The sequence below is a fragment of the Choloepus didactylus genome, chromosome X (genome assembly GCF_015220235.1).
Source record: "Choloepus didactylus isolate mChoDid1 chromosome X, mChoDid1.pri, whole genome shotgun sequence".
In the NCBI taxonomy this organism is placed as follows: domain Eukaryota; kingdom Metazoa; phylum Chordata; class Mammalia; order Pilosa; family Megalonychidae; genus Choloepus; species Choloepus didactylus.
In genome coordinates, this window is record NC_051334.1 from 110,876,960 (window position 1) to 110,890,390 (window position 13,431).

Here is a 13,431-nt window from a genome sequence, read left to right on the forward strand (position 1 = left end):
TCCCTGGTATGGTGTCCTACCCTGAGGATCCAGATGGTGTCAATCCACAAATGTGGATCAATCCAGAAAGGTTCATTTTGCATTTAGGTTATCCAGCAAACAGAGACAAGATTGAGTGTTTGCACTTCCTTCCAATAGTTCAGCTGAGGTCTTTTATCCTCAGGGGCCCTTTTGTATGCAGCATGCCTCAGCTGCTTGTGTTCTGCCCTGGATCTCTGTGGAATTGTGTCACTGTGCCTGGATCTGTGTGGGGTTCTACCTCACTGCTGTGAGTGGCTCTGTAATCTGTATCCATGGTGGGAGAGACCCAGGATGTGCTAGCTCTGTCTGACCCCCAAGTTGCACAGGACCAAGTGTGGAGAAGCAGCCAGACTGATGGACCTTGTAGGGAAATCTCATACCTGATCTTGGATTTTTTCTTCTAATCAGCATTTTTGGTGTCCTTCTCCAGTCTTTATCATCCTCCAGTGTTCTATGCATGTGGGATTTGTTCTTTTATAAGTTGATAATTAGGGGAGACTTTTTCAGGGAATGTCTTTTGTTGCCATTATGATGACATCACTCCAAGATGTGTTTCAATATTAAACTATCTATTCCTTGATAGGAGACAAATATAAATATTTTTGAGTTTACATTTGGTAAATAAGTTCATAAACTGTAAAATACTGTATAAGTGAACATTTTTGCCTTTTTAAATATATATTTATTGGTAAAGGACCATGTCTTATACAACCACATCTTATACAGTCTTGTTTTCCTAACTCAGTGCTGAGAAAACTGGTCACATACACAGTTTCAATACATACTTATATACTGCAGTATTTTTTATTTAGGCTAGTTGTGTTTAATTATGTTAACTACTCTATGTCCTGAGGCACAAATGCCTAACTGATCTTAAAAATTACTTAAGTAATAGGTACTTGGGTACAATTATAAAAATCAAATAAGTCAGTCAATAAATCAGCATATAATATAATTAAAATATATAAGCATGTTATTTATCCTAAAATGAAAAGCCTTTCTTTCTTCTTTCGGGTGATGAATACTTGAACAGTATTCCTGTGTTATATATAGCCTAAGTCCATCTGTCAAAGGCCAACTGTGCTACTATAGAAGAAACCCTGTTTTTGACTCATCATTGTATTTTCCCTATGTAGGTATTTGTTTAGCCTTCCAGACACTCACAGGATGGAAGGTTTTCCCTTATTCTGCTTCTTCTTCACATCATTTTGAATGGCAGGATACAGGAGGACACTCTGTGTTATGTGTCAGAGATGGTTAGTGAATCATATTTTAGTAATAATTTCTTGGCATGTTTAACAAAGTATGTTTGATTCATGTGACCTTAGATGAAAGTGAGCACTTAGGAGGTCTGTTGTGCAGGTTCCTTCCAATAATATAGCATGGGACCCTGAACTGACTCATAGTTAAAGGAAGTTGGTGGCAACATCTACCAGAATCCATCAGCAAAGGGTGCTGCTATATGACAAACTCACTTATACATTAGTGCCATATAGTGCTGCACATCCATATGACCATCAATCATCTGGAGAGAGCAATTGGAATCTCTGACAGTGAAAAAGGCAAGGTGAACAGAGATTTGTGTTTTAATATAGAACAATAACAATCAAGTAATAAGATGATATAACAGATTAGTATTTTTTGCCCTCTTTAGCTCACTTATAGCAACTTCATACAAACATCTACAGCTGTGTCAGGAGAAAAATATCAGGAATTGTTCTGTGTCCACAAATAAAAAAGGACAAAGTTTCCTTTACTCACTAGACCTTTGAGGAGTGCTATATACCCAGGGTTCCCTGTGGTTTTTCCAGGGCTGAGCAAGTTTTTCTAACAGCTGCATGTTTTTTTTCATGAAAAATAGATACTAAATTGTGGGTAGCTTCTTATAACTACCCAAGTCATGCAGGGCTGTCTGTGTGCTGGGTCAACAAGCAAGTTCATGTTCATCTCAGTGAGTGACTGCATACAGGTTTCATAAATCAGAAGCTCTGGGGCCATCTGCCAGAGCCAATATGATCTCTTCAAACTGAGTTCTATCCCCATTCAGGCACAGATGAAATGGAGATAAGTCACAGATCAGCAAGATATCAGGGAATTCTTATAGTCTCTCATTCCTAACCACATTTTCCTAGTGGCTGGCAGAGTCTTATTAAAAACCTCTTTCTCCTTACTAAAAAAAAAAAAAAACCTATTTTTAAATTGGGAAAATAAGAAGCAACACTTTGGATCCTAAGGGTGCACTAGGGAGGTTGATGGAAATTGTGATACTTATTTAATTCTTTTTTCTGAAACACTTGTCCCCTAAAATGGCCTTTCTTAAAAGAAGGTAATCCCTCCAAAAGTAGAACACATACAATCTCTTCAGCTTAGTCAATGGTATAATTTTGGACCATTAAACAAATAAGTTCTGGCTTTTGCTTTTGGGTACTATTATAGTTGGCAGGTCTGTATCACCAATAAATCCCTGCCCCACTTCTTCTCCTGATTTTGCAAATAACCATATATTTTGAAAATTGGGAACAGAGTGAAAAGGGGGCTAGAAAGGAACATGTTTCATTCTCTTTATAGCTATTGGAATATTTCAAAGACATTTTTAGTATTTGAGAATTCTAACAATTAGGAAGCACCATTTATTCTCACTATGCCACTGCTGGATATTCTTTGAAAATGAAGGGAGGGGATAAAAGCATTTTTAAAGTTACAAAACTCACTCCTCATACAGTTTGGCATGTAATGTAACTTTGGATGAGCAGGTTTTATATTTCAGTATAAATGGTCTATAAACAGGTAAAGTTTCATCTCCTTCACAACACCAAGAATTCTTGCAAAGATGACACACAAGTTTCACGGATAATCTTTCTTAACATTTTGTGGCCTGAATTAGTGCATATCTTCCTTTCTTTATAAAGGGTGTCAACCTTACTGATGCATGGCTCCAAAGATGTTTTCTTTAAATTTCATAGCTCACTCATACACATGACAAAACTTCCTGCAATCCAAAGATCCCCAAGGACACATCAAAAATGGGATTATATGGATATACTCACAAAGTTCATCAAGATATGCATGTATAAGGATGCTTATTCAGCATGATTCTTAATAGTAAAAGAATTGAAACCACAGAAATATGCGTCAGTAGTAAAATAATAAATAAATTATGGTATGATGCAGTCACACAGTGGATTAATAAGCAGCATTAAATAGAAATATCTTCATATACTGGTATGGAATAATTTCCAAAATGTGTATATCTTGCATAATGTGCAAAACAGTTTGCAAAATACTATATAATTTTATTTAAAGTTTAAAAATATTATACACACAAACATACACACAGACACTGATGGAATTTTGTAATCATGTGTTTGTATTGCTTTTTATATAACACAAATTATATGGACAATGAAATTAAAAATTATTTTTCTTTTCTTTATAATTTTCTGCACTTAGAATAACATTAATGATAGATATTTAAAGGCATAAATGGGCAATCAGTAGTCACAAAATGCCAGAAATCCAGTGTACCAGATCATGTGGATTTTCTTTTAGGAAACTTGAATAAACTTGTAGGTCATAAGTAGGTAAATAAATGTCCTTGTAATTCATAAACATGTCCCAGAAACACTACTTCAGCAGTCTCTGAAGGCTCTCTGGTAGGTGGTAGAAAACTTAGAGCAGATTTCATCCTGACTCAGCATATGCTAAGAGCTAAACTGCCTGTCAAAAATAATTCTATAGAGAATATGTTTTCAAAGCTGACACTTAAACTCTACATTAATGACCTGGTAATTGTCTTAATGACTTTTCAATGAAGTGTGAAATTCTCTGTTAATATGTCAACAAAGTGTAAAACATTTTACAAGGATGATTTTATTATGAAATTGTGTATCTGTTTTGTATTCCACTAGTGATCCTTGTTGCCCATACAGTGCATATTTTTTGTTACATTCTGAGCACTTGATTAATTAACATTTATGTTGGCTGGTAATCTTTGTTGTTTATTTCACTTTTTGAACAGTCTGCTGATTTGTTTATTAAATCTGAAGACCAGAGAACACTTTCCTCATTTTCTTTGGTGATAACCTAACTTGAGTGATGCCAAGTGCACAACTGATTTCAGGCACAGAAAGATCAAAACCCTTTACCAATAGTATATAGTAGCAGTGCTAAGTAAGATAATAAATCAGGCTTCACGACCTTCATTCTTGTATTGGTTTCATTACTCCACTCTGACAATATTAAACAAATAAAAATCCATAAATAAAACAAGGAAATATAGATTTTAATTTTTAAATTATTCAATGATTAAAACATACAGAAAGTACATAAATGATAGAACGTACATATTTTTCCATGCCCCAATATCAGGAATGGCCATGTTACTTTCTTGGGTGAATGGAACTTCAGCAGAAGTATGCAACTAGACAGCAGAATTTTTAAATGCTCTCATATTGTATGATTTTTCCTCTTTCCCTGCCCTACATCAGGAGACTAGTATGTCTGTGATGGGGGCTATTTTTTCAGCTGGTAGCCTAGGAAAAGAAGACACTTAGAGCATAGCTTCAGAAAACTCACAGACCAGTAATAAAGAAATAAATATTTTGTGTTGTAAGCCAGTGAGATTTTGAGGTTCTGTTTAACCCTAGAAAAAGCTGTCAAATACATTTGCTTACCATTGTGTTTTGTGGTCAAAGTTTATTTGATTTTAACCATATGTTATTATTCTTTTGCCATAATTTCTTGTATCCTTGATTGTCCTTCTGGGATCACTTTCCTTCTTTCTGAAGAACAACCTTTAGAAGTTCCTTTAGTGAGAAACTGTTGGTAGTAGACTTCACAGTTTATGCTTGTTGAATATATCTTTATTCTGCTGTAATTATTGTAATACCATTTTGCTTAGGTATACAATTTTAAGATGACAGTTGCATTTTATTTTTCACATTGAAAATATTAGTTCACTGTTTTCTGACTTCCATTCTGTCCTTCCTTTGTAACTAATCTCTGTTTTCTCCCTGGCTGCTCTATCTTTGTCTTTGGTGTTGTGAGTATCAACATAGTGTGTCAAAGTGTGGACTTATTATTTATTCTTCCTGGAATCCTCTACTTTTCTTGAAACTTTGGAAATAAATACTTGTATCTCTCATCAGTTCTGGAAAACTGTCAACCAATTGTCTTCAAGTATTGCTTCTCACCAATTTCTTTATTATCTTCACCTGGGGGTCTAATTAGATTCATGTTGGACCATCTCACCTTATTGTCCATATCCTTTATCTCTCTTTCATATTTCCCATCATTTTCCTCTCTACTGCACATTCTCATATTTGCGTATCTATCCTGCATTTTCCTTATTCTTCCTGTGCCTAATAAGTTGCTTAATTTTTCCATTGAATTTCTACTTTTACATATTCTTATATACATGGATATATTTTAAGAGATTTAGTTAGTTTTCAAAACTGGGCATATTTTAATAACCATTTATTCCTTTATTATACATTTAATACCTTCTTTTATTTCTCTAAAATATTAATGTGTTATTTATTTTTATGCTAATTTCAATAGCTGCATGCTTTCTAGATGTGCATGAATGGTTCACTTAAACCCAAATTCTATGTTGTTAGAAGTCTGATGCTCCCAAGACAAATGCCTGCTCCAGTCCTGCCTTTCCTCTCCAAATTTAGGCTTTCTCATGTTTTCTAGCTTCTAAGAAGTTGTTATCTTACTTTCCAAAAAGTTCAATCATGTACTTATAAGTTAATTTTATATTTCTTCCTGAAATTTTAGGTGTTCTATGCCAGCAGCGCCCTCTGTCTATCTTGTCTGCCATATTGATACAATTGGAAGACTTACAATAACATTTCTTGTAATATTTAAAGAATTCCAATAGGCCTCTTGCCTGTCATCTTTGACTTCGTGAGAGTGGCCACATGTCCTCTCACATACACTCCTAACCAACTTGCTACCTGCTTACTCTATGCTGTGTGTGCCCTTGAATTCTTTCTTGCAGCATGGCAAAGAACCTAGGAAGCTGAATCCAGCAACATATTTTTGTAAGCCAGCAAGAAGACACTTCTCTCTGACCATCTGAATTGGACAAAGCTGAGAAGGAAGAGAAGGCAAAGAGAGGTAAGCAGAAAACCAGAGAACAAGCTCAACTTATTCCAGTCACTGTTAAAAAGCACTGTGTCCCCTCAAGATCACCTGAATCATGGCTTCAAGCCTCAAGGGCCTTGCTTTAACTATGGGTCAGAGTGCCACTGGCCAAGAGAGCCAGAAAACTTGAAACAACCCTTGAACTTGAGACCCACTGGGGCCTTGCCCCAAGTGCCACCAGCCCAGGCACTGGGCCAAGGACTATACCATTTCCCAAAGAGGGGGCAGCCCCTAGAGCCCTGATCCAGCAAATAAAGGGGACTGAAGGTACCTGAGGCCACATATGGCTCTGCTGACTTCACATCTGACCACCAACCTAGCGGTCTCTCTTAAAAAACAGAGCCACTTACTCTGTTTGGAACTGCAAATCTGAACCTATGTCCACTTGGACTTGCCTAGTTATGGGAGCTGATAGTAAAGCCAGAACTAAAAACCTTTGCTACCCCTCCCCTTTGTAAGATTGGAAACATTCTAGTATCCCATCAATTTTCCATTGTCCTTTAATGCCTCACCCCCTTCTAGGGAGGGATCTTCTTCACTCCCTGGGGATGACCTTAAGACCAGTAGAATTGGCTAGTGTTTACCCCCTTGTTTGCCTTGAGACCTCTACTAGATTGAGGCCACTTGCCATCCAAAAGAATGTATGTGATGAAGGCATCCCAGGACAAGCCCCCTGAGTAGCCCATGTCTTCATTCAGGTTCTCAATCCTAGATCTTAAAAACTGAGAGTCACCCTGACTCTCAACACCTATTTGCTTTTGAATGACAGGAACCTAACAAAAAAAATTCCTGTCCAGCTCACTTAGTGCTGCCCCAAGGGTTTCAAAATAGTCCCCTTATCTTTAAGAATGCTTTAGTAGCAGAGCTTACTCACCTCCAACTGTCTCAGAGAACAGTCTGTGATATGTTAATTTTGTGAACTAACATATTCCTAATATGAAAGTGAATTTTGTTTAAATAATGTAAATTTTTGGTCTGCTCTTAATGAAAGGTTATAAAGTATTTTTCTTAACCATCTGAGTACTCTGTCTAGAAGACATTTTATACCATTTCAGAATAATATCCTTGTTCATGTTTATGTTGACCTTATCATCCTTTATTTCAAAAGAAAAGTCTCACTCTTAAAAGAAAACTGTTACAAAGAATTTGTTCTTTCACCTTGTAAAAGTGAAGTGCTAAAATAGTTTAACATATAACATAGGAAGTGTTTAAGAAGTATTAGAGTAATTAAAAGAGATTTTCTATCCTTCAGTTAACTAAATTTGTTATATATTTAAAAATTGTATAAAGTTCCTAAAAACTTAACAGTGTTCTCACTGTCCATGTTATATCCTGATACTTACTGATCTACAGAACACAGAAACAACCTAATTCACCTTTATTTGACATGTATCCTAGAATAAAGAATAAAATCTTAATCAGAAAATGAAAATATTTTCAAAATCCCTTAAAAGACTAGAAAAAATGTAGAATTATTGAACATCCCCACCTGGGGAATTCTTGCTATTCTCTTACACAATAGAGGTTCCCAATTTAATAAGCCAAGCCCTTGATCTTGAGGTTTGCCCTTTTGAAACGTATCTCTGAAATGGCAAAAATAAGCCCACTTGTAATTAATGCCTAAGAGTCACTTCCAGAGAACTTCTTTTTGCTCAAATGTGGTCTCCCTCTCTAAGTCAAACTTTACAAATAAACACACCTTCCCTCTTACATGGGACATGACTTCCAGGGGTGAAAGTCTCTCTAGCAATGTGAGACATGACTCCCAAAGATGAACCTGACCCTTGCATCGTAAAATTAGTTAACCAAAAAAATAAAATGAAATTTCAGTGGCTAAGAAATTTCAAATAGAATTGAAATGTCATTCTAGAAGTATTTCTTATGCAAATTTCAGCCAGATATTGCAAACTGCCACAACATGCCAAGGCCCAACCACCAGTGCTCCTAAAAACTCTAGGGAACACCCTGAGCTTCATCTTGCTCCTGCTTCTGTTCAAACCATGTGTACAATTTCTAACCCAGTTTATTTCTTCCAGATTAGAAGCCTTTCACAACAAACTTTTCCTCACCAGAAGCTATGCTACTGTTCCTCACACTCAACCGGCCACTGCAATAGCATAGCCAGAGAATTCTATGCACCCACAAGTAGGGCCTGCGATCCCACTGACAGCTTGAAGCAGCTCCAGAAGATGGACCATTGGCCCAAATTCCCTTAAGATAAGGGTAGCTAGAAATCTCTGAGGGGGAATTGAGGTAGGGTTTGAATTAGGGCAGTGGGTGGCTAGGCAAAGGGCAAAATCCCAGAAGTGGTCAGGCCTTAAGGAGAAAGATATCTCTGAGAAGAACAGCAATAAATAGCACCTGGGGGCCAATGGACCCCCATCTGAGTGAGTCATCTATGGAGATAGGTGGAGTTGACTGACCCTGACTGAGTGAGTCAACTACCATCAAGCATTTACCAAGGAGGAAGATGGGAGCATAGTGAAATTGTTAATAAAAATTACAAAAGGAAAAAAATCTATAAAATCGTATTGATCCAAAGTTTCAAGGCCTCTTGTCTCTCACCTCCATCTTTGCAAGGGTGCCTGCATGTCTTCTCACATGTGTCATAATATGCTACCTGCTTACTCCAAAAAAAAAAAATCCTATATTCCTAGCTCAAGCCCAACTTGTCCAAGATGTAGTCATAAATATATGAATAAAGGAGGATTGCTAATATTTTATTAATTTTTGGCATCTATTTTCACAAATTACATTGGCCTGTAGTTTTTTCCTTCATAATCTCTTTGCTTTTAAACCCTAGGTTATAATACCTTCAACACGAGTTGCAAATTGTCCATTCTCTTCTATATTCTTTAGAACTAGAAGATATACATTATATGTTCTTTGAAAATTTTTTGAACATGAAAGTTTATTGGGGGGAATTTTTGATGATTCCTTCATGGGTTCATTCAGTTTCCTATTTTGTTTTCTTGAATTAGTTTCAAAAATATAAATATTATTCTATAAAATTTTCCATTTCATGTACATTTTGAATGTATTGGCAAAAAGTTCTTCATGGCATTCTTTTATGATTTTAACCATCTATATTTTACCTATATCTGTGTCCCTTATTTGCTTTTATACTGATCTTTAGTGTCTTCTCCCCCTCTTTGTTTTCTTGTACTTAGGAGGAAATGGATAACCTTAAATGCATATAGTAGACAATAGAGAACAAGTTATAAAATCAATAGTAGCTTTATATTTCTTTGTTTTAATGTCTGATATTATTTGTTGCTCTTAGAAAATCTTATTTTTTACTGACTCAGAGGTAGAAGCTCTCAGTGAGAACAGCCTCCATCACTTGGCAATCTGTTCCTGGCATTTTTCTTTGGCTGCCTTCATTCTCTTGGCCAAGAGTTTAGCATATTCTGTGGCCTTTTCCTTATTTTTCTTAGAACACTGTTTCTTCAGGGCAACATGCTGACATTTATGCTGCAGGGCACATGAAGTAACAAGATGCTGACTCTTGGGTGCTTTGGTTCTGGGTTTCTTACCTTCTTTGTTCAGGGGCTTTCTTACAACATACTGGTGGACATCATCTTCTTTAGAAAGACTGAAAAGTTTGTGGATTCTGCTAGCTCTTTCAGGCCCCAGGTGATGAGGCACAGTAGTATCAGTCAGTCTGGGAATATCCTTCTCTACTTTTTTTACAATAACCAGGTTGAGAACTCTCAGATTGGCATCCACAATGCAAACCCAAACAGATTTGCACTTTCTTTCTCCAGTTCTCCGTGGTCTATAACAGGAATGCCCCTTACTCAGTAAGAGGGAGACATGGCCATGGGTCAAGACACCCTGTTTCAGGAGGAAACCTTGTTTGCCATTTCCACCACTGATTCTGACAACATAACCCTTCCACTCTTCACCCAGGGTGACATCAGCAACGTCTGGGGCCATATGCTTCTCATAAAATGTATGAAGTTTGTGTTCATTGTCCACTTCAATGAATTTGTGGAAGCCAGTGGCTGGGACAGAGTTATTCAGCTTCATGCCAAGGCATCCAACCACCTTCGAGTTGCCACAAAAAAATTAATTTATTTTTGCAATGTGAATTTGAGTTTTTTATTTACAATGCTATTGTTTCTCTCTTTCATGCCTCCAATTGTATTGATCAAGGTTTATTTAGGCCCCCTTTCCTCCTTTCTTCATATTTAATAAGATTCTGAATCCTTTTGTGATGAATTTTGCATTTTTTAAATTCAATTTTATTGAGATATATTCACATACCATACAATCATCCATGGTGTACAATCAAATGCTCAGAGTACCATGCACCATTATATAGTTGTGCATTCATCACCACAATCAATTTTTGAACATTTTCATTACCACACACAAAAAAGAAGAAGACAAGTTAGTGTTTAAAAGAACACCCAAAACATCCCATGCCCCCATCCCTCCCTATTATTCATTTACTTTTTGTCCTCATTTTTCTATTCATCTGTCCATACACTCTATAAGGGGAACGGTAGCCACAAAATTTTCACAATCACATGGTCACACAGTGTAAGCTATATAGTTATATTATCATCTTCAAGAATAAAAGCTACTCGGTTGCAGTTCAACAGTTTCAGGTATTTTCTTCTAGCTATTCCAGTAAACTAAAAAATAAAAAGGGATATCAGTATAATGCATAAGAATAATTTCCAGAATGACCTCTCAACTCTATTTGAGGTCTCTCAGCCACTGAAATTTTATTTTGTTTCATTTCTCTTCCCCCTTTTGGTCCAAGAAGGCTTTTTCAATCCCATGATGCCAGGGCCAAGTTCATCCCTATAAGTCATGCCCCACATTGCCAGGGAAATTTACACCCTGGGAGTCATGTCCAATGTATGGGGGAGGGCAATGAGTTTACCTGAAGAGTTGGCTTAGAGAGAGAGGCTGCATCTGAGCAGCAAAAGAGGTTCTCTTGGGGTAAATCTTAGGCACAATGTTAAGTAGGCTTAGCCTCTCCTTTGCAATAACAAACTTCAAAGGGGCAAGCCCAAAGATTGAGGGCTCAGCCTTCTAAATTGGTAGCTACCAATGCTTGTGAGAATATCACTAATTCCCTAAGTGGGGAAACAGTATTTTCACATTTTCCCTGAGTTCCTCAAGGGGACTTTGCAAATATATTTTTATTCTCTGACCAAATTACTCTGGGATGTACTGGGGCTTTACACCAACCTCTACAATCCAACCAGATTTCACTCCCTATTCAATGTTCCATGTAATTATATTGTTTGAATAATCTGACCATACAACTTAAATTATATAGTGTGTTACAAAAAAATATAGATTTTGTGCCTAATAAATATCTCTTCCTTTGGTCTCCCACAGAAGTTGAAGCTTTATAAATACAGTCACTATCATCCTTTATCCTTTGATCTGATTTACTTTAGTCCTAACCAAGTCCATTTTGTTAATATCTCTAATTGAAGTCTGATCTCTTTTTTCAGGCTCCATAACATTTGCTGTATGGGGTAATGATGACATTCATAGATGCTGGACTCTGGCTCTGACTCTCAGGTGTCACAGAGATACTCAAAATTTTAGGAACCAACCAGGTTACACACAAAAAGATCAGCATCTCAGAATTTAGAAATAATCATTACAACTCAGGAATATATATAACTGCTATAAGAGCTTACAATCTAGGAACCTTTATAATGAGCCTTCCCCTGATAACCTATGCTCTCAGACTAAATTCTTAGAATTTGCACATTATAGTTAGTCCATATTAGTGAGGCAATATAATGTTTTTCTCTTCATTTTTGGTTTAGTTCACTCAACATACTGTCCTTAATATCCATTTAACTCACAATTTCACTCCTTCTTGTAGCAGCTCAATATTCCACTGTATATATACACCATAGTTCACCATTTCATTCATCATTCCATGTACCCTTAGGCCACCTCCATCTACTGCAAATTGTGAGTACTGAAACCATAAACCCCACTGTTAAAATGTCCATTCATGTCCCTCTTTTCAGTTCTTCCAAGTATATACTCAACAACTGAGTTGTAGGACCATACAGCAACCCCATGCTTAGCTTCTTTTAGAGACAACACACTGCCCTCCAGATGGGCTGCCCCATTCTACTTCCCCACCAGCAGTGATTAGGTACATCCCTTTCTCCACATATTCTCCAACACTTGTATCCCTCTGCTTATTTTTTAGACAATTTTATTCACACACCATACATTCCATCCTATGTAAACAATCAATGTATAATTGAAGATTTATGCATTCACTACCACTATCTATAGAAAGACATTTCCATTTCTTCCACAAAGAGGAAGACATGAGAAAAGTAAAAAGAAAAAAGACAACTAAAAAGCAACAAAAGAAATAAAATTAAAATAAAATACAATAAAAATGTCAGAGAACAATACTAACACCAAGAATCCCATACTGCTCCCTTATTTCCCCTTCTTATAGACATTTAGCTTTGGCATTTTGCCTTTCTTACAATTCATGGATGCATACTGCAATATTACTGTTAACTATAGATTCTACTTTGCATTGATTGTATTTTTCCCCAATACAACCCCATTTTTAACAACTTGCAAAGTTGACATTCATTTATTCTCCCTTATGTAAAAAAATATTTGTGCATTTAATCACAATCACTGACCACTCTAGGTTTCACTAAGTTATGCAGGCCAGTCTTTATCTTCTGTCTTTCCTTCTGATATCCTACATGCCCCCAACCTTTCTCTTTCAACTGTACTCACAGTCCTTTTTGTTCAGTGCATTTACATTAATTGTGTTACCATCACCCAATATTATGCTCCAAAACTCTCTCTCCTGTCATTTCTTGTATATCTATAGCACTCCTTTTAGTATTTTCTGTAGAACAGGTATCTTGTTCACAAACATTCTCAGCATCTGTTTGAGAATATTTTAAAATCTCCCTCCTTTTTGAAGGACAGTTTTGTCTGAAACAGAATTATTGGTTGGTGGTTTCTCCCTTTCACTATCTTGGATATATCATACCACTGCCTTCTCGCCTCCATGGTTTCTACTGAGAAATCCACACATAGTCTTATTGACACTCCCTTGTATGTAATGGATTGCTTTTCTCTTGCTGCTTTCAGGCTTTTCTCTTTGTCTTTGACATTTGATAATCTGATTATTAAGTGTCTTGGAGTAGGTCTATTTGGATCTATTCTGCTTGTGGTATGCTGAGCTTCCTGGATCTGCAATTTTATGTCTCTGATAAGAGATGAAAAAAT

General features: G+C 36.5%; 1 protein-coding gene across 1 annotated transcript; it reads right to left on the minus strand.

Annotated features, from left to right (window-relative positions):
• Nucleotides 1-9,510: 9,510 nt before the first annotated feature.
• On the minus strand, nt 9,511-10,203 carry LOC119523744 (40S ribosomal protein S6-like). Its single transcript, XM_037822558.1, has one exon. The coding sequence runs from the start codon at nt 10,201-10,203 to the stop codon at nt 9,511-9,513; it is 693 nt and encodes a 230-aa protein (XP_037678486.1).
• Between the last annotated feature and the right edge of the window lie 3,228 nt (nt 10,204-13,431).

Excerpts from the sequence above, each read along its gene's own strand:
- LOC119523744 (XM_037822558.1), bottom strand. The coding sequence starts at position 10,203 with ATGAAGCTGAATAACTCTGTCCCAGCCACTGGCTTCCACAAATTCATT.